At 54.7% G+C, this 26,228-nt stretch overlaps 1 protein-coding gene across 5 annotated transcripts; it reads left to right on the forward strand.

The window, feature by feature from the left end:
• Positions 1 to 25,979, forward strand: LOC123367152 (all-trans retinoic acid-induced differentiation factor-like). Of its 5 annotated transcripts, none has more exons than XM_045011224.1 (4): positions 10 to 69; positions 2,527 to 2,631; positions 24,927 to 25,057; positions 25,889 to 25,979. In XM_045011224.1, exons 2-4 carry the CDS (start codon positions 2,542 to 2,544, stop codon positions 25,962 to 25,964), a joined length of 297 nt encoding a protein of 98 aa, XP_044867159.1. In that variant the 5' UTR covers positions 10 to 69; positions 2,527 to 2,541; the 3' UTR covers positions 25,965 to 25,979. The 5 variants fall into 5 exon arrangements, with proteins under 5 accessions (XP_044867156.1, XP_044867157.1, XP_044867159.1 ...); XM_045011225.1 differs by having other exon boundaries at positions 23 to 69; positions 2,524 to 2,631; XM_045011221.1 differs by lacking the exons at positions 24,927 to 25,057; positions 25,889 to 25,979 and adding an exon at positions 13,826 to 16,541 and having other exon boundaries at positions 1 to 69.
• The last annotated feature ends 249 nt before the right edge of the window (positions 25,980 to 26,228 follow it).

Consider the following 26,228-nt stretch of genomic DNA (forward strand, 5'->3'; position numbering starts at 1 on the left):
TTTGAAAGTACGGGCAGCAGCAGCGAGTTTAGCAAACTGAGGAAGCATATAAAGGACAAAGCTTAACAGGTATGTAAAAATATTTGAGAAAGGTGGTTATATTTTCAGATATGAGCGTGGAGTGTGGTTCTGTGGGTCAAAGCCGTTGGGAACTGGCACAGTTGGGAACTGTACCCCTGGTTTTTATTCCAGCTTTGAGAGGAGATTGGGGGTAGTTACCTGCTCTTGTAAAACCTGAATTTGTTCCCCCAGTGTCTGTTGCTTTTGTGTGCCTGCCAAATGGATTGCAGGAGTGCACTTTTTTGCTGCAGTTAACTGTGTTTTCGCAGCTCCATGTTTTAATATATTAATTCTAGGTGTTAACCTGCTTAATTTCGGTTTTTTACTTTGAAATTCTTCTTTATTCACTCCCCTGCGATCGAGTCGCAGCTCCTGACTCCTAATGTGCTCTGTGAACTGTTCCATTGTTTCCTTCATTTGATTTCCCAATTCAGTGACAGTATTGTGTGCGACTCCTTCCTTCCAGCAGGGTCTTGCTTAGCACATATCAAACAGCCATCAATATGCAGGTTTAAATCCTCTTTCATTCCTGGCCACCATCCTAATGTTGTAAGTTTTCCCACTGCCTCAGTCTGTTGCAGGTGACTTCCCACAGCTGAGCCATGTACCCACCCTGAAAGGCAGTACTGCATTTGCTGCGGGGTTACTAAAACCCCTTCATCTTCTGCTTTTGCCAGAATCCAATCTCTCTCCTTTCTTAAGGGGACACTCTGCCACTGTGGGGGACATTCCCCCATCCATTGCTGGATCATCTCATCCTTTGCCGGCAGGTCCTGGAAAAGCTGACGCTCTTTCTGGTTGTTTCCCCTCGATTTCTTGGTTTTGCTTTGCCTGTGCCCGTGTGGTTACTGCTAGGGGAGTCGGCTCCCACAGGGCTCCAGTAAGGGCTGCCTCTTTAGCCAATGTATCTGCTTGTTCATTTCTCCACTGCAAGGGACCCTGTCCTCTCTGGGCTTTTCTTTTCACCATCCGGATCCTCTGATACTGCCCTGCCAATTTTTCCATTTGCTGCCACAAAAGCTTGTGTTTAATTTCGGATCCATCAGTTCCTGTAAAACCTATACTATTCCACCATGGCAAATGGATAGTGGTTCCCTTGTAGACATAATCTGAATTGGTTCCTATTATTTTCTGTTTGTTTATTTTTCATTCTGGCTAAGACTTCTAAAACTGCTGACACTTCTGCAGACTGTGTTCCTCCTTTAGTCAATTTGTACTGGAAAGAGTTAATTGTCTGGAGGTCTCCAGTTAAACAAATCCCTGCAAAGCCAGTGACTCGCTTTCCTCCGGTATAATAAGAACTACCATCCACAAACCAAATCGTTTTCCCAATCATTGGTTCAGTTGGGGTTGCTTTAAAAATATGTGTGTTTTGGATTCCTGCTGTGGGTCACAGACACATTCTCGACCGTTTGTAGTTAGTCCCCATGCAGATATTTCAGGTTCTTTTAGTGGCACTAATTGCACATTTTCGGACATGAGAGCAAAGACCTATTGAATGGCTTTATTTATTCTCATATGTCCTTTAGACTGAGTAATTTTCCCAGTGCATGGAGACTTTTTACAATCGCCTTGCTTGCTCCGATAACTGCCTGAGCTTTTTGCAGTGTCCAGTGTGCAGCTAGGGCAGTTTGCTCACAGATTCCCAGCTTGTTTTCTGGAGCTGTTAATGCTCTGCTATAACCACCACTGGTCTCTCCCCAGCCCCAGTACCCTGTGTAAGCCTGCTAACAATACAGACATTCTTAACCCTAGGGTACAATACAAAGGGGAATTCGTTGTTAGGGGCGGCTAAGGTAGGTGCAGCAAAGAATCCTGTGGCACCTTATAGACTAACAGATGTTTTGCAGCATGAGCTTTCGTGGGTGAATACCCACTTCTTCAGATGCAAGTCTGAAGTCTTGCATCTGAAGAAGTGGGTATTCACCCACGAAAGCTCATGCTGCAAAACATCTGTTAGTCTATAAGGTGCCACAGGATTCTTTGCTGCTTTTACAGATCCAGACTAACACGGCTATCCCTCTGGTACTTAAGGTAGGTGCTTCCATTAACCCTTTTTTCAGGCTTTCCCATGCGTTAGTTGCCTCCGCTGTCCAAGTCCACTGTGGTCTTTTAAGTACCTCGTACAGGGGACCTTCTTTTTCTGCATAACCAACCGTAAATTCTCTGCAGAAGTTAGTGAGTCCCAAGAAAGACTGGAAAGGTTTCGTATCCACTGGCATAGGGAGGTTAACGATACACTTCACCCTGTCCTTGCCCTGCACTGAGCTGAATTCTGAGGTAGTGCACCTCTCTTTCTTTGATCTGGGATTTAGAGGGGTTACGTTTCAAGCCCTACTTTCGGCAGCTAGTCAGCAGTCACCGCATTAACGCTTCGTGTTCTTGCTCTGTTTCACTGGCTATTAAAATGTCATCTACATACTGGATTATTCTTCCTGTTTGTAACAATCCCTCCTTTTCCAGCAGATTTCTCACGACAGTATGAAGTATCGTGGGCGCATCACAGCACCCCATAGGCAGAACACTCCAGCAGTACTGTCCACCGTTCTGTTTGGGACGCTGGGTTTAAAGGTAAACTCCAAAAGCCATTTGCCACATCGAGTTCTGAGAATCACTTCATGTCAGGGGTTACCACCTCCAACAATGCTGGGTAGGCAGCCACCACTGGTGCTCCCCCCTTGGCAGTTCTGTTTAACCCCGGATAGTCAAGAGTTAATCTCCATGTTCCATCAGGTTTTCTAACTGGCCAGATTGGTGCCGCATTAGGTGCCAAACACCTTCTAATTAATTTTCATTTTTCCAATTCTTCTATTACTTGTCTTCAAGATTCTTTTGCTTCCTGAGGGATTGGGTATCGTTTTATGTATGGGGGGTGTATCCCCTTCTAAAGTGACAGAGGCCTGCATTTTTCTCGTCTCTAGGGAGTCAGCTGCCCAGACGGCTTGAATCTCAGCCCACCAACCTTCAGGGCCGCCCAGAGGGGGGGGCAAGTGGGGCAATTTGCCTCAGGCCCCGGGCCCCATAGGGGCCCCGTGAGCCACTCCGGGTTTTCGGCGGCACTTCGGCGGCGGGCCCTTCCCTCGCTCTGGGTCTTCGGCAGCGGGTCCTTCAGTGCAGTGGAAGACTCGGAGCGAGTGAAGGACCCGCCGCTGAAGTGCTGCCGAAGCCTCGGAGCGCCGCCCGGTGAGTACAAGCGCCGCAAGCCGCAGAAAGAGAGAGAGAAAAAAGCCGCGATCAGCGGCACTTAGGCTACTCTACCACCGCTGCTTCATTCTTCGGCGGCAGGTCCTTCCCTCCAAGAGGGACCCACCCCTGAATTGCCAGCCCTGCCCCAGGCCCCCTGAATCCTCTGGGCAGCCCTGCCAACCTTCCCAGCCTTTCGGCAAAGGAGTTGGCTGTTTAGATTTTATTGCTTTTACCGTCTGTGTAGCAAGCCCCATAGGGATCAGATTAGTGTCATTTGAATCTTCTGTTAGAGTGAGAGTTTGTCTAATACACATATTGGGAAAATCCAGGATTAATCCCAGTCTCTTAATAGTTTCTGCCCCAATTAAGTTTTTCTCTCGCTGTGATAGCACACTCCTCCTGAACGGTATGACACCAAACTGGAGAGGGAGGTCTTTAACATTATACATTTGTTTAATTCCTGATATGCCCTGGATCTGAACGGAATCCCCGACTGGATATACATTAAATTAATCTTTTACTGTCGGAATTCCAGCCCCCGTGTCCAATAGAAAATCTACAAGCCCATCCCCAGCTCGGATGCTTAAGTGGGGGTGTCCCCAGACATGGGTTGCCACGGGTTGCTGGAAAATGCATTCCGAGTTACTATTCTGTCCTATTCTGTTCAATTAGTGACAATCAGGTCATTCAGTCCAGATGCCAAGACCCTCGCCTGAGCTACTTTCATCCCTGTCTTATCTTCCTCCTGCCGATCATACATGCCTGCAACTGTGCCCGCAGCTTCTCAATCTCTCCCTTAAGATCTAAATTTTCCTGTTTCACAACTCCAGGCGTTACCCATCCACTCTCTCCATTTCCTCCTTTGCCTTTATTCATTCCGCGACCTCTCCAATCCCGGCCACAGCCATGGCTGCGGGGAGAGTATCCAGGACCCTCTGTTTTCCAGTGTCCTAACTGTGTTCACAGAGAGAAGTTCCTTCCTGTTGTTGTTTAACTGCAGTTTCCACTTTTTCAATCCATTCATTCCAGGGTGTATCTCTACCTCACCAAGCCTTCATCCAGTCTAACACCCCAGAAGGCATTGCCTTGAAAACAAGCTCTAACCCCCGCTGTTAACCCAGTATATGTTTGTATTCTATCAGCCAGCTTTGCTGGAGCCTCCCCTGGCATTCCTGTAATTCCTTTAAGTGTAGCTAACTCACTGGCTAGCTTACAATGCTTTTGAACCACGCGTTTAATCATTTGCGTAACATTATCGTCAAACCCAAGGGTATAACAGGTTGGTGGTCCCAAAAGTGTTTGTACCACAATTGGTTCCTGTAACATGTCAGTTCCCACAGCTTTTAAGAACTCTGAGCATTTATGGAGCCATGCCATAAATCCGTTACAGTTCCCGGAAGGCGGGGGGCCGACGGCTCCAGGTAGCACACTTAGCTCATTAATTCTGAAAGCATTGAGTCTGGCAGTTAAGCCACTTACTCGAGGCAGGTGAGGTGTGTATGGACTTTTAGGTGCCTGATCTCTCCCTCTCTATATAATTAGGTGCCGGATGCATTTCTCTTTCTGCATAATTGCCAGGGGGCCACGGTTCTCCTAAATTGTCAGTTAGTCATTTTGTTTCAGTTTCCACTGCATTCCATGGCCTCAGTGACGGTGGCCCCTCAGTGCGTGGGGCAGTATCAAGGGTAAATTGGAGTGTATGCGGAGTATTGGGGTCAGGTTCTTCGGCAGGGGTTTCTCCCTCAGTTTCTCCCATTCTCCTGTTTTAACTGGAATTGATCTAGGTTTGGGGGAGGGTTTGCCCATAACCTGGTTCTCATCATAAGGTGGCGGACGTGGTGCTGTAGCCCCTGCCCGTGGGTCAGTAGAGGATGATTCAATTGGGCCATTCCACATGTCCCCATTGCAGCATCCGTTCCAATTGTCCCGTGTCCCATCTAGGGCCACCTGTTTCCATTTCTGTCCCCACTTCGGGTCCAGTGAGAGCACTTGAAGCCTGCTGAGCTAAGGGGGACGGGACCTGTTGCTGTTGCAGGTTTTCTACAGCTAGCTCTAATCTCCTGTTTTCCTGCTGTGTTTGCTGAAGCCTATCGTGAGTTTGAACTGCCTGCTGCCCTGGTAAAAGGGCTTGGCCTTTCCACTGCTCGACTGCCTGGGTTGCTTCCTCCAGAGCTTTACTTACCTCCTGCTTCCCTGGTCGTTTCCATGACCAGTATGGCCAGCATGCCGGCGTGCTGTTTAAGCCATCGTACTGCCATAGACGTTAGTTGCAAAATTCTTGCTTTTTTACTTTTATTATTTTTTACAGCGCCTGTTTCTACCATTACTTTACATACGCCAGTCCATGTTTCCCCACTTCCTTTTTAAAATTCATATGGACCCCCCTTACTGGCAATCCAGAGAGTCCAGGAGTTATCAAACTCCGTGGGGATTTGCAGGGAGGGGAAAAGGGGGTTCACTAGCTTGTGGTTTTCTGCCATGTTAGATCACGATTCCTACAGTGGACAGCTCACTTACTCACCAGATCAGAGGTCGGGGTCACCAGTGTCATCAGATGCACCGGTGCAGTGCTCTGCTTTGTTCAATGTTGATAACAGTCGGCTGCGTGCGTGTTCCCTCTGCGTGCTGCCCCGGCTCTGCACAGATCGCTGACACAGCAAACCCCGAGAGAACCCCCGATGACCACAGACTCTAGTAAGGTACGAAGGCACCTGAGCCAGGTTTACTGTCAAATGAAGCACAGTGATAGTTTCCCGTAGACTCTACAGGACATACTACGAATATGTGCCCCAGGCAATGGACACAGCTCAGTCAGTGGTGGGACTTTCCACTGCCCCCTAGGCTGGACAAGGACGCGCACTCCGGGACCTACTTTTATACCGTTACAGGACAGATCACTCATCCCTCCTGATGTATTGAGGTACAGCCCTTGGGTCATTAGGGTGCTGTCTCCCCTTTGATCATGTTGTTCCAGACATACAGATCTGTCCATCATGCTGTCCTGTCTTTAAGATGCACCTGCCTGTTCCTTGTTATGCCTATGGAGTGTCCTTGTATCAGGCTGTCCAGGTGCCATCTTGGCACAAGTTCCTCTTGTTAGCCCTTATGTGTGAACACACCTGCTTCTAACAACCCTCTTCTCTCCAGTTTCTGTGAGTGGGGCCTGCCTCTGGCTCACAGCCCAGCTTTTGCTTAGCAATGCCTGGAAGTACTTTGGTTCAGGCTTCAGGCCTCAGACTGGGCCTCTGACACAAGAGTTTGTTTCAGGGCCTCATCTTACTACAGACAGCAGCCCCAGGTTACAGGGGGGAGCTGTGGCCCAGAGACACCGTGTGACTCGCCTGGGGGCGGCGGGGGAGCTGCTCGTTAACTGCCAGGCTGATCTTCCTCGCTGTGTTTTGCCCCCCAGGGCCACACTTCAGCCCAGCACCTCCCCCCCCGAGCCTGCGGCTGCTCTGAGAATGGTGCACTGGGCCCTGGGGCCTGGCCAGGGTCCAGGCCCCCCCGAGCGTGCTGCCAAGAAATGCAGTGCAGCGATCTCCCTGCCATAACAATAAATAATAACTGGAGATGTACCTATCTCCTAGAGCTGGAAGGGACCTCAAAAGGTCATTGAGTCCAGCCCCTGCCTTCACTAGCAGGGCCAAGTACTGATTTTTGCCCCAGATCCCGAAATGGCCCCTCAAGGATTGAACTCACAACGCTGGGTGTTGCAGGCCAGTGCTCAAACCACTGAGCTCTCCCTCCCCCTATGGATGGGGTCACTCCTGCCCAGCCTGGGTTGGCCCCTCCTGTCTCGAAGAGCCGCTGGCCCGGGGCCGGGTCCCACACAGCGAGGGCAGTGTTGGCAGCCAGTCTGGCTGGGAGCTGCAGGGCCAGGCGCTGGCTCGAGTGCCCTTGTACTAGGGTGTTACAGCAGGGCCCTGGCCTGGGGATCCTGCTGGGGGGCGAGGGCATTTGTGCAGCCCAGGCGCTGGTGGTCAAGGAAAGATGCGGTGTCCAGTGTCCTCCTCCCCGTGACACCCCCCCCACCCCGGCAGGCAGGTAGCTCAGAGGGATTTGCCTCCTAGAGCCAAGGAGCGGCAGGCTGGGACGGCATGAGCTGTCCCATTGCATCAGGGAGCAGAGTCCATTTCCCTGCCAGTGGGTTCCGGGGAGGGCCCCGGGGCCAGGCAGGCCTGGCTGGCTCCGCGAGGAGTGGCACCGTCACTTGTTAACCAGAATGGAAGCTCTCTGCAGCCCAGGCGCGGGCGGGTCCGAAGGCCAGGCAGGGAGGGAATGCTGCACTTGTTAGCTGCCACCCGAGCTGCAGGAGGGGAACCAAGGGGCACTGACCCAGGGACAGGAAATAACGGGCAAAGTGCATGTGATGAGCGAATGTGTGCACAAGCGTCTGGGAACAAGTGAGTGTGCATGGGCGCGAGCTCGTGCACGAGAGTGTGTGCAAGCGTGTGGGTGTGAGCAGGGCTGCCCATGGTGGGGGGCAAGTGGGGCAATTTGCCTCAGGCCCTGCAGGGGCCCCCACAAGAATGTCTGGGGCTCCCCCCTGGCCCCGCCCCAACCTCCACCTTCCCCCATCCCCCGGCCCCTCAGCGCGCCACGTCCAGGAGCGGCCCTGGACAGCGCTGCAGCGGCATGGCTCGGGTGGGGCCTGAGGTCCTCCCACTCAGAGCCGCGTGGTAAGGGGGCAGGGCTGCGAGCTCCGGTGGGCTGAGCGGCAGGAGCTCCTGGACGCAGCTCGCTGAGGCTCCAGGAAAGGGGGGAGGTGGGGGTAAGCGGCATGGTAAGGGGGCCGGGGCCGGGGGGGTTGGCTAAGGGGCAGAGAGTCCCAGGGACAGTCAGGGGACAGGGAGCGGGCAGGGGTTGGAAGGGGCAGAGGTTCTGGGGGGGGCGGTCAGGGAATGGGGGGTTGGATCGTGGGTGTTCCAGGGGTCTCTTGGGAGGCGGGGGGATGGATAGGGGTCGGGGCAGTCAGGGGACAGGGAGCAGGGGGGGTTGGTGGGGGGTGGGGTCCCGGGGTGGTGGTTGGGGGAGTCTCGGGGGTGGGCAGTCAGGGGACAAGGAGCAGGATGGGTCGGGGATTCTGAGGGGGGCAGGAAGTGGGTGGGGGGTCGGATAGGGGGCAGGGCCAGGCTGTTTGGGGAGGCACAGCCTTCCCTACCTGGCCCTTCATACAATTTTGGAACCTCAATGTGGCCCTCGGGCCAAAGAGTTTGCCCACGCCTGCCCTAACATCTAAAAAAAAAAGGTGGCTTTGCGTTTTAATGTAATGGCATGATACGCTCTAGATAGAAAGCCCACGTTCGCTCGCAGCGTGCGTCCCCACTACTGCGGCACCGTAGCACCAGTGGTCCTCCCCTCCCCTCCGACTACGATTCTAGAAAATTCTTTGACCTATATCAGCGGCCGCGTCAGGCGTGCCCAGCGCAGTGTCTACAGTGTTTGTAATCTTTGGCGCGTGGACTCTACTGAAATAGCATAACAAGCCCGGGGCTTTACGTTTTAATTCAATCGTATGACACCCCCTTTTAATTTTCCAATAGGGCTTGGTTCGTTATTACGATAAGAAAAGGAGCAGACAAGCTGTTCGTGTGAAAGAGCCTTTTCGAAACTAGCACATGTAAAAAACAAACTGAGCAGTACGATGTCCCAGCAGCGCCGCGACTCACCCCAATACACCCCCCCCACCTTTACTCTGCCAACCCGCAACGGCTGCCATGTGCGAGCGCTTCACCGCCTCTTCCAGACCAGTTGTGCTCAGCCACAGGAGTCCATCGAGCGCTGGTCAAGCCCCTGCCACCTTCCTGGTGTTCTCAGGGGCCACTGCCAGCTCCAGGGAAGCATTTGGATGCCCTTCAGCTGCAGACAGTGCGTTCGATGGACCTTCACTAACTGCAGAGGCAATAATTGGGCTGAGGAGAGGTGTGGATTTCTTTGAGGCGAACGGCAGAGCTGTGATTGCGATAGAAGGAGATCTGTGTTTTGCACCCTCTGATCCGAGTGAGCAAAGGGAAGAGGTACGTGGGTACCTTCCGGATGCAGCATTTCTGTGCTCAGTTGTATTGTGTAGGTTATGCCAATAGCCGGTCAAAGGGCTTTTCTAATCCGGGATGTCAGCAGTGAGGGGAAGGAGCGCGTTCTAATGCTCTCGGGATGGATAAGGGAACTGAGATGGTCTCCTAGGAGGAGGTTTAAGGGAGTGGTAAAAGGCTGAGAAGTGGTTCTCGAATTGCACACTTGTGGTCTTTCTGGGGAGCCGGCTACGGGCTTGTCCGCACTCAAAGTGTTGCAGTGGCGCTGCTGTCCTGCTTCAGTGTAGATGTGACCTACGCTGTCGGGAAGGGTTCTCCCACTGGCGTAGGGAATCCGCCTCCCCACAGGCGGTAGCTTGGTATCAAGCAGAGTGCCCCAAGGGTCGGTGCTGGGGCCGGTTTTATTCAATATCTTCATTAACGATCTGGAGGATGGTGTGGACTGCACCCTCAGCAAGTTTGCAAATGACACTAAACTGGGAGGAGTGGTTGATACACTGGAGGGTAGGGACAGGACACAGAGGGACCTAGACAAATTAGAGGATTGGGCCAAAAGAAATATGATGAGGTTCAACAAGGACAAGTGCAGAGTCCTGCACTTAGGACGGAAGAATCCCATGCACTGCTACAGACTAGGGACCGAATGGCTGGGCTGCAGTTCTGCAGAAAAGGACCTAGGGGTTACAGTGGACGAGAAGCTGGATAGGAGTCAGCAGGGTGCCCTTGTTGCCAAGAAGGCTAACAGCATATTGGGCTGTATAAGTAGGGGCATTGCCAGCAGATCGAGGGATGTGATCATTCCCCTCTATTCGACGTTGGTGAGGCCTCATCTGGAGTGCTGTGTCCAGTTTTGGGCCTCACACTACAAGAAGGATGTGGAAAAATTGGAAAGAGTCCAGCGGAGGGCAACAAAAATGATTAGGGGGCTGGAGCATATGACCTATGAGGAGAGGCTGAGGGAACTGGGATTGTTTAGTCTGCAGAAGAGAAGAATGAGAGGGGATTTGATAGCTGCTTTCAACTACCTGAAAGGGGGTTCCAAAGAGGATGGATCTAGACTGTTCTCAGTGGTAGCAGATACCAGAACAAGGAGTAATGGTCTCAAGTTGCAGTGGGGGAGGTTTAGGTTGGATATTAGGAAAAACTATTTCACTAGTAGGGTGGTGAAGCACTGGAATGGGTTCCCTAGGGAGGTGGTGGAATCTCCATCCTTAGAGGTGTTTAAGGTCAGGCTTGACAAAGCCCTGGCTGGGATGATTTAGTTGGGGTTGGTCCTGCTTTGAGCAGGGGGTTGGACTAGATACCTCCTGAGGTCCCTTCCAACCGTGATATTCTATGATTCTATGATTTTGTACATTGAACAAGAATTGGCTTTGTCAGTTAATTACAATGATGTGATTGAGGAATTTAAGTCCATAACACCTGGTGAGCAACGTCTCATTCTCTAGGACAGGAAGATGAAGAAACCTTAATCTGTTTTGGTCAATTTGGTCATTATCTGGTTAAAGATAAAGATCATGAAAATTGACTGTATCTTTGTATATGCCTGGTTATCACTACAGCAAAAATTTGGTATTTTGTGTCTCATTTTTTAAGTAAAGTTTAGTTGTTAATTTTAAAAAAATTAAGTTTAATTAAGTTTTAGTTTCTTTAGTTTGTTTGATGAATAAAAATAATGTCCTTTATGATTGAGTATTCAATAAATGTTCACCTTTAAAAAAAACAACACATTCCCTGGGTGCACACCCTAATGGAATGTGCTGCGCACGCCTATGTGAGCAATGCTTCTTGATGTTGCCAAAGCATAACGAAGTGATATAAAGTAAAATTTAGAGCATACATTTTGCAAGATATTCTTCCTCCTGTGCACGATGGTCGTGACAGGTACTTCAACGTCTATTTTAATTTCTGTCACAGTTCAAATTGTTCCGCAACACACGAGTACATAAGGAATTTTTCAATTAACTACCTGGGACATTTTGGATCACAGAAACCCCCTGGGAGCTGCCACCTGATGTGTCCAGACCACTTCTACCCCTGCTTTCCCTGCCAGCTCAGGACTCCAGCACCCTGTCTTTCTGAGCCAGACCCTCCCGTCTGCTCCAGCACAGACCCAGGATCTGAACCACGTGCCCCAAAGCTGCAGGTTTACCTGAAAGCAGCTCACAGAAGTGTTCCTGTCTTTAACACTCAGATGCCCAACTCCCAATGGGGTCTAAACCCAAATAAATCCGTTTTACCCTATATAAAGCTTATACAGGGTAAACTCATAAATTGTTCGCCCTCTATAATACTGATAGAGAGATATGCACAGATGTTTGCTCCCTCAGGTATTAATAGATACTCTGAGTTAATTAATAAGTAAAAAGTGATTTTATTAAATACAGAAAGTAGGATTTAAGTGGTTCCAGGTAGTAACAGACAGAACAAAGTAAGTCACCAAGCAAAATAAAATAAAATGCGCAAATCTATGTCTAATCAAACTGAATACAGATAAGATCCTCACCAGTTCCAGAATGCTCCCTTTTACAGGCTAATCTCCTTTTAGCCTGGGTCCAGCAATCACTCACACCCCCTGTAGTTACTGTCCTTTGTTCCAGTTTCTTTCAAGTATCCTGGGGGGTAGGGAGGCTCCCTTTAGCCAGCTGAAGACAAAATGGAGGGGTCTCCTAGGGGTTTAAATAGACTTTCTCTTGTGGGTGGAGACCCCCTCCTCACTCCTATGCACAGTGCAGCTCCAAGATGGAGTTCTGGAGTCATCTGGGCAAGTCACATGTCCATGCATGAGTCACAGTTTTTACAGGTAGCATCCATTGTTTACATGCTACCTTGAACATTCCAAGATCCATTGTCCTTTAGGTGTCTCTTGATTAGGTACTTAACTTCAACATCCCTTTCTCCAGGAATTGACCAAATGCTCTACTACAGTTATTTAGAAATCAAGCCAGTACACAGCCAATATTTATAACTTTGAATACAAATGTAACCCTTCTGCCGGGCCGAGACGATAGCAGCAAGGGCCGGGTTCAATACATAGGGGTCCCTTCCCCACAACATAATGCAACACCAGCTCGAGCCCCCACCCAGTGACCTGGGAAAATCTTACACACACCCCTGGGCGCCTCGAGGAGGCAATACTTCCCCTCTCGCAAGCACAGAGTCTTGGTGTAGCAGAAAAGGTTTAATTACATGACAAACAACAAGCATTAAATTGGGAAAATACCTCAGCTAGAGTTCATAGGTCAAACCGTGAGCAAAGACCCACCCCAGCAAATTGGGCCTTGTCCTTCTCTCGGGGCCCTTGAATCCAGCAACCCCCAAATCACCCACAGTCCCAAAAGTCCCACAATCCCAAAGTCTCAGTCCCGGGTCAGTGCAGCCCCAGAGCTCAAGAGTCTCTCTGCAGAGGTCCCCCTCCCCAGCCTGGGTAGAAAGGGGCACCTTACGTGGTTTCGGGGCCAACTGCCCTGCCTCTTCGTGGGGTTCTGCTTCCACTAGTCGTCCCCGCAAACAGCTCAGCTCCGCTTGCTCTGTGGGCTGCTCCGCTCTGCCAGCTGCTCTGGTCCACCAGCTGTCCTGTGAGCCACTCCAGCCATCCTCACGAGCTGCTTGGCTCCACTCACCCAGTGGCTGCACAAACTGCTCCACTCTGCTCTGCCAGCTGCTCTGCTCCACGGTATTGCTTCAGGCTCCCCCACTAGTTAGCACAGTACTCAGTGCTCTCAGCTCAGCAAGTCCAGCTCTTCAGTGATTTCAGCTCTTAGTGATTCCAGCTCATAGTAGGGGAGCCCCAGTGCCAGTGAGTTCAGCTCAGTAACCTGCATTTAGATTCTTAAGGGAATCAAACATTAACTCTGACATTCCACAGTGGAGAGAGACACAGGTGGAACTGGTGCTTCTGGCTCACACAAGGAGCCTGCACCACCAAGGACAGATATCTGTCCCCAGCCTCTCTCTCTTGACTGGGTTTTGGAACCCATGTCCCTTGTCTAGCAAGTGCTATTTAGTTGACAATGAAACCCTCTATCATAAGACAGTTTTGTAGTTCCTCATTTACTTAATTGGGGTGACAACATTTTATTGCTCCTGCCCCAATAACAACAAAATTGGGGCTCCCACAGCTGTGAAAATAACCATCCCAGGCTGCTGTGCAGTATGCTAAGTGGGGTGGGAGTGCCCATGCAAATAACTGAAATGCTAATGCGAATACTTGAAACTTCTTTCTGCACTCCCCATAATCTACCACCAGATGTCAGGGTAGAGCTCATCCTGACTCTGCTTACACAAAAATGATACATGCATGCAGACAGGATTAATAGATTCAGTAGATCATAACCTTTATATAGATCTGTTACATAGCATCTGTAGCACAGATAGATTCAGTAGATCATATTCCAGTTATGTCCTATTCCCATAAAGCGTTATGGGGTACAGCGTCACACTACCTAACAAAATGAAAGAGACCAAGGGCATTAATTTGTTAGCAGGTATCATCACACAGTCAATGATCGTAGGGGTTAGAAAAATGAAACGTCCATATCTTTCAGGGTTTGAGACGAGAAAGCAGAAGAAAGCTAGACAGATGCAAGAAGAAAAGGGAAAAATAACTCTTCACAAATTTCTTCAGGCACAATCCAAGTCAGTTGACTGAGTTGAGCGATGCTGACATTCAAGGCTCTTCAGAGGTGGGAAGTGAAAGTGGTGTTGTAAGAGAAAAAGAAAAAGCGGTGTGTGAGGAATCCAAAATATTACCACATTCCAAACACAATGTTATGGTTGTTGTGGAGGAAGGGAAGGAAATCCAGCCTCTTTGGATAGAGGATGGAGAACACAGCGGTAACACTGCTACAACTGAGAAACTGGTGCAGTCGACTGGTCCTGCTGCTGTAGATGGGAATGACGAAGAAGAGTTGTGCAGTAACGACCCAGTCTCTTGGAAGTACCTAGATATAAAGAAAAGATCTTATTGTATTGAAGGGTCCACCACATAAGCCCAAAAACTTTCCTCGTGATTCTTTTGGCAGGAAATTCGTGATAACAGTTTTTTCTAAACATCTGAGTAATGGTGAATGTATTGAAAGAGACTGGATGGTGTGGAGTAAAGATGCTGCAGCAATATTTTTCTTCCCCTGCAGTCTCTACAGAAGTGAAACTCAAACTAACCAATTACATCATTCAAAATTTGTCGAAGGTAGAATTGCCAATAATTGGAAAAAGATTTACGAGACAATTAAGAGTCATGAAGAAAACGCTTTACATTTGAGCAATTCCATGAAGTGGAAGGAATTATTTCAGACACTCAGTGATAAAAGAGGCATTGATGCAGCGTTGCAGCATAGTATTAAACAGGAGGAGGAAAAATGGCGTGAAATATTAACTGCCATTGTTGACCTAATTCTTTTCCTAGCAAAGAATCATCTGCCATTTTGTGGTAGCCATTCTACTGTTAATTATGACGACTGTGGGCTTTTCTTGTCAACACTGAAGCTTGTGGGCAGGTACAATAGTGAGGTGAAACAACATCTAGAGATGGTAGCTCAATGCAGAGAGTCTGGTCGAAGAATGCAGGCTGACTACCTATCATGGCGTAGTCAGAATGAGTTCTTGAAACTGTGTGGGGAGAAAGTTTTAAACTCTATTCTTGAAGAGGTAAGAAAAGCCAGATATTTCAGCATTGTTGTTGATGGTACACCTGATGTTTCACACACAGAGCAGTTAGTTTTTATTCTCAGATATGTGATGCAAAAAAAGGGAAATTGGGATGTGCATGAAAGATTTGTTAAACTAGTAGATTTTGACAAGAAGACTGGTGCAGCTATAGCAGAACAGATAAAGAGGTTTTTAAAAGAATGTGACTTAGATCTATCTTGGTGCAGAGGGCAGGGATATGACAATGCCGCTAACATGTCAGGAAAATTTCAGAGAGTAAAGACAAGAATTTTGGAAGGAAATGCCCAAGCCTATTTCTCTCCATGCAGCGCTCACACGCTGAACCTCTGTGGCACCCACGCTATGGAAACCAGTGTAGAGGTAAAAACATATCTTGGAAATGTTCAGAAACTCTATAAAGTATTTGCTCTTAGCCCTGCGAGATGGAAAATTTTGCAGCCCAATGCGAATAGATCTCTTCACTCTGTATCTAAAACTAGGTGGAGCGCAGGAGTTGATGCTGTTCGCCCCCTAATCAAAAATCACACCGGCGTGCTGGAAAGTTTAATTCAAATTGAAGAGGAGCTTCAGTTACCTCCTGAAATCCAGGCAGATGTTGAGTGTTTGATGAAGTGGCTTAAGTCATTTGAATCTGTACTTCTCACTACACTATGGTTTAAAGTGCTTCACTGTATTGAGGATAAGAACAAGGTCCTACAAAGTGCCAAATTACCAATGGAAGAGGGAGCTAAACACATGAGCAACTTAGTCAAGGAAATTCAAACAATGAAAGATTCTTGGCCAATTTTTTTTGAAGACGCCAAACAAGTCACTTCAAGCCTCGGCATTGACCCCAAAATGAAAAGTGACTCACGGATCCGGAAGAACAAGCGATTCTTTGATGACACAGGGGATGCAGACTATCAATACGTTGGACTCTCCTGACATTCAGTTCAAAGTACAGGTGTTCTTCCTGACAATGGCTTTGCTTCTATCAGAGCTAGGAGGTCTTGGCGAAAGAACAGCTGAAGTTTCAAATTTATTTTCACCCATTTTGTGTCCACCAGATAAAGTGGATGAATCTTCTATAGAAAATGTTGTTGACACTTTGGCCACAGCGTATCCAAAAGACCTCCAGAGAGAAGCTCTTAAAGAGGAACTTAGAATCTGTTACAAAATAAAAGAAGATTCCAACTTAATGATGGACATGTAAGCTCTGCACTTACACTTCTTAATGCTCGCTTCAAACAAGGGTTGGGAAATGTGTTTCCACAGATTTGTATTTGTTTACGCCTACTAACAGTGTTGCCAGTGTCGGTAGCATCGGGAGAGCGTGCATTTAGTAAGCTACACTGATTAAAAATCGTTTGCGTTCAGCCACCGGGGAAGAAAGGCTGAACCATTTGCTCACTTTGAGCATAGAATATGAAATGGCCAAAGACAGACGTTTTGATGACATTATTACTGAGTTCGCCAAAATTAAAGCGAGGAAAAACTTTGCAGCTGTATAATTAATGTTCAGAACAATTTGTAAAAAAATGATTTCATAAGAAGCGTTATGTAATTGCAAATGTATACAGACCATTGAAGCATTTAATGCTTTTAAATAATGTATTCAGTGTATTTTCAAATGATTAAAAATTAATTTTTGAATGTTTTTCACTGGTTATTTTTTACATTTCCAAATACATGTTACTCTAGTATTGCAACTTTTTTTTGATGGAAGGGGCCCTCGAAATTGCTTTGCCCCAGGCCCCCGAATCCTCTGGGCGGCCCTGGGTGTGAGCCTGCTTGGTGGGATCCTGGGGGGTGGCCTACAGCTGGGAAGGAGTGCGGCGCCGGGCAGCCGCACGGGAGCGGGAGTCGGAACAGAGATGACTCAGCTGGAGGGAAGCTCTCCTGTGCCAGGGGTCACACGCGGGGAGGGCAGCGCTCCTGCTCTGGGGTGGGGGGGTCACACGCGGGGAGGGCAGCGCTCCTGCTCTGGGTGGGGGGGGGTCACACGCGGGGAGGGCAGCGCTCCTGCTCTGGGGTGGGGGGGTGTCACGCGCGGGGAGGGCAGCGCTCCTGCTCTGGGGTGGGGGGGTGACACGCGGGGAGGGCAGCGCTCCAGCTCTGGGGTGGGGGGGTGACACGCTGGGAGGGCAGCGCTCCTGCTCTGGGGTGCGGGGGGGGGACCCGCGGGGAGGGCAGCGTTCCTGCTCTGGGGTGCGGGGGGGTGACACGCGGGGAGGGCAGCGCTCCTGCTCTGGGGTGGGGGGGTCACACGCGGGGAGGGCAGCGCTCCTGCTCTGGGGTGGGGGGGGTCACACGGGGGGGAGGGCAGCGCTCCTGTTCGGGGGGGGGGGGGTGACACGCGGGGAGGGCAGCGCTCCTGCTCTGGGGTGGGGGGGGGTCACACGCGGGGAGGGCAGCGCTCCTGCTCTGGGGTGGGGGGGTGACACGCGGGGAGGGCAGCGCTCCTGCTCTGGGGTGGGGGGGTCACACGCGGGGAGGGCAGCGCTCCTGCTCTGGGGTGGGGGGGTGACACGCGGGGAGGGCAGCGCTCCTGCTCTGGGGTGGGGGGGTGACACGCGGGGAGGGCAGCGCTCCTGTTCTGGGGTGGGGGGGGGTCACACGCGGGGAGGGCAGCGCTCCTGCTCTGGGGTGGGGGGGTCACACGCGGGGAGGGCAGCGCTCCTGCTCTGGGGTGGGGGGGTCACACGCGGGGAGGGCGGCGCTCCTGCTCTGGGGTGGGGGGGGTCACACGCGGGGAGGGCGGCGCTCCTGCTCTGGGGTGGGGGGGGTCACACGTGGGGAGGGCGGCGCTCCTGCTCTGGGGTGGGGGGGGTCACACTTGGGGAGGGCAGCGCTCCTGCTCTGGGGTGGGGGGGGTGACACGTGGGGAGGGCAGCGCTCCTGCTCTGGGGTGGGGGGGTCACACGCGGGGAGGGCAGCGCTCCTGCTCTGGGGTGGGGGGGTCACACACGGGGAGGGCAGCGCTCCTGCTCTGGGGTGGGGGGGGGTGATGAAGTAGGAATATTTTTGTAATATTTGTATGAAGCCTACGTGTGCCTCGGTTTCCCTTCGAAGCGCCATTGTGACCTAGCTGGGGGGAGGTGTGTTTGCTCTCTGGGCAGGCTAATACACAGGTGGTGTCAGCGGTGGGATGCTGAATGCGGAATTAGTACTTTGCAGGCCGTGACGTGCGGCAGTAAAACAAGAGGAGTTCAAGGAAACAGCAAGAGAACGGTCTCCCTGCGCGGGACGGCGCACGCCTGTGCGGGGAGAGACGCTGCGTGTGGGGAAGCTCAGCAAGGGGCAGCTGGTTGCACGGCTGGAGAAAGACGGTCGGTCCGAGAACCAAGCAGGGCTCCAAGAGGCTCCGAGAGTGACAGAAGCAGGGGCAGAAAGAGCAGCCAGGGCCTCAGGACCTAGCTGCCCACCCAGCTCCAATTCCCACTGCTTCAGCCCTGTGGCTGGGGGCCAGGTCCCTGCTCTGGTCGGTCGCAAAGTGGGGAGAGATGTGACCCCGTGGGAATTTTTTGTCATGTTTGTATGAAGCACGTGTGTGCCTAGACCCCTGGAGCACCGGGAAGCCAAGGACAAGGCCAGTCACTGGGACTCTGACACCTAGCTCCCAAGGGCCCAGAGGGATGGGACTTCCCCACCTCTCCTTAGGAAACCCAGAGATATCAAAGTCCCGGTGATTGGATCTGTCACTGTCTGCTCAGATCCTGCACTGAGATGGGACCGAAGGGCCCAGACAGCCAGACACCGTTCACACCTGTGTCTCTGAGCCTCTGCTGAAAGCGGCCTCTTCCCCCCACCCCAAGTAACAATGGAGCACACCGGGGAAACTGAGGCACATATAGACTTCATAGAAATATTCTAAACTTTGTCACATCTCTTCCTGCTTCCAGACTGAACTGAGCAGGGTCACTTGTACCCGTGACTGGGCTCTGAAGCGCTGGGAACTGGCGCTCCAGCCACAGAGACTAGCAGACTGCGAGAGGGAGGGAGCGGGCCAGAAGTAGAGACAGCAGGACCTGCAGCTGGAGAAGCCGAGGGCAAGTGGCCCCCCAGAGGGGGAAAGACCCCAGGATGCCAGTTCTGCAGGGAACCAAATGGTTGCCCCAGTGTAAGGTGCTGGGTTTGCCTGGCTGGGGAACAAAACGCTGGGGAGTGACGGTGAGGGGGTGGCTAAGAGTTGGCTGCTGAGGGCTTCTTGGAGGCAGAGGGGTCAGAGCGACCGGGCTCTGTGCTGACCAGAACAGACTCTGCTGTAACCGTCACTTCTCTGGGCTCCCCAAGGGCTCCCCATGCCGTGTGCCAGGCCGCGGATACACCCGCCTGCCTGCCCGCGCTGGCTGGGTGTCCCCGCAGACGCTGGCGGGGGGGTGCTGCTCCCCCAGATTGTACACGTCTCCCCCAGGGGCTGTCCCAGACTCGCTGCCCGGAGCTCCCGGGGGGGGGGCTGCAGCCCCAGGGGACCAGTCTCAGGAGGCGGGGAGGCCGCGTGGCTCACCCTGGGGGAAGAGTGAGACCCCCGGGGGCCTGGGTCACTGAAGGCCCCTCCCAGAGATTGTTCCCAGGCTGGGGCCTAGCCACCAGCCCTGTGAATTGTGGTGGGGGGGTCACATATGGGGCGGGCAGCGCTCCTGCTCTGGGGTAGGGGATTTACGCTCGGGAAGGCGGTGCTCTGGCATGGGAGGTCACACAGGGAGGTGGCACTCAGGGGGATCACATGGGGAGGGTGGTTCTCTGGGGTGGGGGGTCACACTGGGAGGGAGGGGTTTGGGGTGACATGGGGAGGGGGGACTCTGGGTGGTCATGCTTGGGGGAGCGGAGTTCTGGGGTGGGAGGGTCACATGGGGAGGGAGCAGTGCCAGGTTTCCAATGGTGCCAGTGGCCCCAGCCTGCTCTGCTCGCACTGCGCCCCGAGACCCCGCCAGCCCCTCTCGCCACCACTGGCTCCTCTCGGCCAGCCCGCTGCTCAGCAAGGGCTCCTCTCCACCTCCTGGCCTCACCCTCCGGCTCCTCTCTGCCCCCCTCCAGCCCCGGGCAGTCTCTGCTTCCCACCACCTGTGGGGCCCCACCTGTCTCCCCGGAGCCGAGCCGCTTGGGACTGCTGCCAAAGCCTGGCCAGGCTCGGTCAGTTGTGGGGGGCAGTGGGGGGGGCTTGGCTGGGCTCCTCCAGGCAAATGGGTCCTGAGGGAGCCCGGCCGGGGCAGGCTCTGGCCTGGCTGATTGCACCGCTCCTGAGGGGCTGGAGCGATTCCTGGCCCCGGGACCAGCCCTGGCTGTGCTGCCGGCTCAGCCCAGCAGCAGCCACAGTCGCCTCCCAGCAGGGCCGGTGAGAGCGCCTGGAGGCAGGGTGTTGGGGAGGGGGTCTCTGGAGGCCTAGGGGGGAGGGTGCTGGGCTGTGAGGGGGCAGGGAAAATCTCTGTGTTTTGGGGCACTAGGGAGTGGGGGTTCTGGGGGGGTGCTGGGCAGTTGTGGGGCTGTGGGCAGGGGGGCGCTGGGCAGGGGTGGTGGCGTGCAGGGTGCTGTGCATTTGTGGCAGGGTCTGGCAGGGGCGCTGGGCACAGTGGGTCTGGGGGGGCTCTGGCCATAGGGAATTGGGGCGAGGGTGTTCCGGTGTTGGGGGATGTGTGCCGTGGCATGGGGCACGCTAGCAGCACAGGGCCGGGCAGACCATTGTGCATCTGGCACCTGCTGGTTTGTAGCTAGTGCCCTCGCACTGGGGTGGGCGGAGCGGGGCCGCCCCTGCCACACCCCATTGCCCCTGGCCGGCCCCTCGGTCCAGAGACTGACCCCCCCCCCCGCGCCACGCTCCATTGCCCCTATAGGGGCCCACAAATATGTTTGGCGTCAGGCCCACAAAAAGTGAATCCGGCCCGGGGGGAGGGGGGCTCTGGGGCTCACTCGTGGGAGGGCAGGGCTCTGGGCTCTGGGGTGTGACATTGCCCAGGGTACAGTCTGCGCTTTGTCTCCTCGGTTCTCCAACCTGGGGTGCCTTTTACACAGCTTTGCTGGGGAACGGCCACTCCTGGCCAGTTCTCACCCAGCCTCCAGCACCTCTCCTGCTCCCAGGTACACAGCGAAAGGTTTGCTCAGCAGAAGCGAACTGGGGTCTGTACTGGCTGAAAAGCCTCTAGCCAGGACTCCCCACCCTCCAGCATCAACTCTTTGAGAGTTGTTGATGTCATGAGCAGTGACGAAGGAGGAGTGTGAGGTCAAGTGTTTTCCTCCCGCTTTATCATTCAATTTCATCCTTGCTGAATCATGGTGACAAACAGTCTCTTGCGGATGTGAGGTTTGAACCCTCCTTGTGATGAAATATAACTGTCTTGTTCACGCCTTCCCCCTGCCAGAGAACGGCCCTTTAAGCAGGTGATGCTCCAGTAACACCTGGCTGGGGTGCCAGTGTGTGTGAGTTGTCTAGTCTGGGCCTGCCGTTCTAACTCTGCAGTATGTTACATCAGCGTTAGACGGGAGAATCTTGTACCCGTTACGTACAATGTGGATATACACATTTTACCGGGACAATATTGTTCAGCAGATTATGAGGTTCCTAACGATACCTCACAAGGCATATTTTGTATTACGTTTATCATAGTCTTGTAGATAATGGTATAGACTGTTACGGGGATCACACGGGGAGGGAGGGGTTCTGGGGGGTCACAGTGAGGGGAACGGGGCTCTGGGCGGGGGGGGTCGCATGGGAAGGGAGGGGCTCGCGGGTTCATGCTTGGGAGGGCAGGGCTCTGGGCAGGGGACTCACGGGGGGGCAGGGCTGGGGGGTTCAGGGGGTTACAGGGAGGGGCTCTGAGTGGGGGTCACTGGGGAGGAGCTGGGGTTGCGGGGGGTCACAGAGAGGGGTGGGGTCACTGGGGGAGGGAGGGGCTCGTGGGTTCATGCTTGGGAGGGCAGGGCTCTGGGCAGGGGACTCATGGGGGGCAGGGCTGGGGGGTTCAGGGGGTTACAGGGAGGGGCTCTGAGTGGGGGTCACTGGGGAGGAGCTGGGGTTGCGGGGGGTCACAGAGAGGGGTGGGGTCACTGGGGGAGGGAGGGGCTCGTGGGTTCATGCTTGGGAGGGCAGGGCTCTGGGCAGGGGACTCATGGGGGGCAGGGCTGGGGAGTTCAGGGGGTTACAGGGAGGGGCTCTGAGTGGAGGGTCACTGGGGAGGAGCTGGGGGTGCGGGGGGTCACAGAGAGGGGTGGGGGGGTGACGTTATGGCTGTGATATAATATCTCATTGAAAGGTGACAGGGCCAGAAAGAGTTAATTAACTCACAGACTGGCCTGACCCAGGGGTGAACCTTGAGGACGGGTTAGGAAGGTCTGTAAATGACCAGAGCTTTGAAATGCAGCCGCATTGTTAGAGGTAGAAGGGGAGGTGTTTGCTCAGGGCTTGGGATGTCAGCAAACAAGGCTTGTCTATTGCTAGAGCTTTAATTCAAAGCTCAAAAAAGGAATATTAACATTTAGGAAGACACTTGAGGGAAATAGTATTATTGTCTATGTGTCTCTTTGAAGGTTGTGGTAACCTGTATCTGAACTGTTTAATGGATAAGTTACTCTGTGCTAATTGCCAGGGTGTTTGGGAGAAGGAGTTAAGCCCATTGTTTTCTCAGGCCAAAAGGCTGCTGGAAATGTATAAAAACCCTGGGACACGATCCTGCTTCATCTCAGATCTGCTCTGGGTTTCAAGAGGGGGAAACCTTAAGCCATAAGGATTGAGATCCCCAGTCACTGACTGGAGTCACCCTGAATATGGAAATTGGACTATAACCTCTGGACTATTTCTAAAAGGACTTTTGGCAACTACAAGCTCATCTCTGCTATGTATCTGAACCTCAAGAGTTGAATTCAAGTCTGTATGTGTCTTGATCTTTTAACCAACACTCTCTCTCTTTTGTTAATAAATTTTAGCTTAGTTAATAAGAATTGGCTGTAGCGTGTATTTTGGGTAAGATCTAAGTTATAATTGGACCTGGGTATGTGGCTGATCCTTTGGGATTGGAAGAACCTTTTCTTTTATATGATGAATTAAGATTCTCAGGAATCATCATCATATCTGACAGGTGTGTCTGGATGGAGGCCTGAGGCTGGGCACTTTAAGGGAACTGCGTGGTTTGGACTCTAAGTGACCAGTGAGGTGCTACAGAAGCTGTTTTGTGCTGGTTGGTAAATCTAAGTATTGGAATAACCACCAGCGTTTGGGGTTTGTCTGCCCCGTTTTGTTTCCAATTCACCCTGATTGAGTGACCTCAGCTGGCTCCCACGGGCAGCACCGTCACAGGGGGTCACTGGGGGAGGGAGGGGCTCACGGGTTCATGCTTGGGAGGGCAGGGCTCTGGGCAGGGGACTCACAGGGGGGCAGGGCTGGGGGGTTACAGGGAGGGGCTCTGAGTGGGGGTCGCTGGGGAGGGGCTGGGGTGCGGGGGGGTCACTGGGGAAGGGAGGGGCTCTGAGTGGGGGTCGCTGGGGAGGGGCTGGGGGTGCAGGGGGGTCACTGGGGAAGGAAGGGGCTCTGAGTGGGGGTCGCTGGGGAGGGGCTGGGGGTGCGGGGCTCACTGGGGCACGGATGGGCTCAGAGGGCGGGTCGCGGGGGAGGGGCTGGGGTGTGGGGGGGTCATTGGGAAGGAAGGGGCTCTGAGTGGGGGTCGCTGGGGAGGGGCTGGGGGTGCGGGGGTCACAGGGGAAGGGAGGGGCTCTGAGTGGGGGTCGCTGGGGAGGGGCTGGGGGTGCGGGGGGTCACTGGGGAAGGGAGGGGCTCTGAGTGGGGGTCGCTGGGGAGGGGCTGGGGGTGCGGGGGGTCACTGGGGAAGGGAGGGGCTCTGAGTGGGGGTCGCTGGGGAGGGGCTGGGGGTGCGGGGGGTCACTGGGGAAGGGAGGGGCTCTGAGTGGGGGTCGCTGGGGAGGGTCTGGGGGTGCGGGGGGGGACACTGGGGAAGGGAGGGGCTCTGAGTGGGGGTCGCTGGGGAGGGGCTGGGGGTGCGGGGGGTCACTGGGGAAGGGAGGGGCACTGAGTGGGGGTCGCTGGGGAGGGGCTGGGGTGCGGGGGGTCACTGGGGAGGGAGGGGCTCTGAGTGGGGGTCGCTGGGAGGGGCTGGGGGTGCGGGGGGGTCACTGGGGAGGGAGGGGCTCTGAGTGGGGGTCGCTGGGGAGGGGCTGGGGGTGCGGGGGGTCACTGGGGAAGGGAGGGGCTCTGAGTGGGGGTCGCTGGGGAGGGGCTGGGGGTGCGGGGGGGTCACTGGGGAAGGGAGGGGCTCTGAGTGGGGGTCGCTGGGGAGGGGCTGGGGGTGCGGGGGGTCACTGGGGAAGGGAGGGGCTCTGGGGGTGGGTCACACCTGGGGCCCATCCCCGGGGTCTTGCGGCTGCGGCAGGGTCACGTGGCGAGACCACGCCCCCAGGCGGAGCCTGCAGCGGGGAGGCGGGGGCGGGGCCACGAGGGGCGGGGCCACGGGCTCAGAGTCTGGGGGCGGGGCCGGCTTGTTCGGGACCCGGCGGGAGCTGTCACGTGATGTGCCGTTTGCGATCATGTGACGCCAGAGCGGCGGCGGCGGCGGTCACATGACCCGCGTCCGCGTCACGTGGGGCTGCCGAACGGGCGATGGGGCGGCCGGTGGCGGGCGGGCCTGGGCCCCGCGCCTGGGTCCTGCGGCTGCTGCTCGGGCTGGCGGCCTGGCGGGGCGGCGCGGCCGGGCGGAGCGCGGTGAGAGGGGCCGGTCCGGTCCGGTCCGGGGACACCGCGCTCTGACCGGACGCTGCCCGGGGGGTTGGTCCGGTCCGGTCCGGTCCGGTCCGGGGTTCCTGTCCGGACACTGCGCGGTCCGGTCGGGTCCGGTCCGGTCCGGTGGTGCCGGGCCGGGCTGAGCTCAGCCAGATGCGGGCTGGGATCGGCCCCGCAGGCCCCAGGCTGGGTCCCGGAGCGGGGCCAGGCACCGCGGGGGGTGGGTGCAGTTTGGGGGCCTGCCCCCCCCGACTCCCCCTGTCTCTCCCCCCCCCCAGGTGTGCAGCTGCTGCCCGGGCCCGGTGCGGAACGGCTCCAGCGTGGCCAGTTACTGCGCGGCGCGCCCGGCCTTGGAGCTGCAGGGGCGCTGCTGCCTCAGCAGGGAGCCGGAGCCGGGCGTCATCGTGGGGTGAGTGAGCGAGCGAGCGAGCGGGGCCAGGCCCTTCCCATCCCTGCTTGGTGCGGGCGCTGCCCTGTGCCTGGCCGGGCAGCCGGCCCCGGGCACGCTCAGCCCCCAAGCCAGCCGTGGGGCAGCCTGGATGCCAGCCCCCGGCCAGAGGTTACCTGCTGGGCGTTGGCAGCGCCAGGGCCCCAGTGGGTCTCTGCTGCCAGGCTCAGGGGCAGCTGGTTGTGAGATAGGTAGGAGTGGTGCAGACTTGGACACGGGGGTGCCTCACCCCTACATCTGCTGAGTTCCTAGGGGGCAGGGAGCAGCTCCCCCCCCCTGAGGTGACACCACCTGGGTCCCTGCGTCCCGGAAGAACCAAGTGCAGGTGGGAAGAGCCTGGAATCTGCTGTTGCCAGTAGGAGCCCCCTATTCCTGAGTGGGAAGACAGCAGAGCTCTCCATGGGGCCAGCCCTGCCCAGCATGGCCACAGGAGCTCAGCTCAGAGCCCCCAGCCTTGCGCCTGCCTAGGACAAGGCTATGGATGGGGGGGTGGAGGCCTTGGGGTGCATGGAGAAGGAAGGGATGTGGGGGTGGGGGGTGTATGGAGTTGTGTGCAAGGTGGGGGAGGAAGGAATGGGGGGATGGAGGCCTTGGGGTGCATGGAGAAGGAAGGGATGTGGGGGTGGGGGGTGTATGGAGTCGTGTGCAGGGTGGGGGTGTGGGGGAGGAAGGAATGGGGGGATGGAGGCCTCGGGGTGCATGGAGAAGGAAGTGGGGAGATGGGGGAGGGAGATAACATTTCAGGAGGTGTATTGGGGCTCCCAGTGCCTCTGACTGTTCTGCTCTCCCCAGGCTGGATCTGGGCAACTGCTCCCTGACGTTCCTCTGTGCTGGGTTCCCGGATGCCAACACTGCTCTTGTCATGTGAGTCCAGCCACCCCGTGGGGGGGCTGTAGGGAGGCCTGGGAATTCGAGCTCTAGAGCGAGGGGTGGGGAGGGAGCTCCTTGCCGGGGACAGGCTGGGTGCAAGCCCCAGACCCCCTGTGCTCCTCTGGCTCGGGGCCTGCTGAATTCCCCATCCCCCCCAGGCTGTTGGCGAAGGGCCGGGGGGGCGCTAGACCTTCCCCTCTCAGCACAAGCCTGAGCTTGTTCCGCGCTCCCTGGGAGGCACAGCCCCCCCACGGGGCTCCCC

Source organism: Mauremys mutica, chromosome 3 (genome assembly GCF_020497125.1).
Source record: "Mauremys mutica isolate MM-2020 ecotype Southern chromosome 3, ASM2049712v1, whole genome shotgun sequence".
Classification (NCBI taxonomy): Eukaryota; Metazoa; Chordata; order Testudines; family Geoemydidae; genus Mauremys; species Mauremys mutica.

Bases quoted from the DNA above. Each gene is read 5' to 3' on its own strand.
- LOC123367152 (XM_045011221.1), top strand. From the start codon at position 14,367: ATGGTGTGGAGTAAAGATGCTGCAGCAATATTTTTCTTCCCCTGCAGT.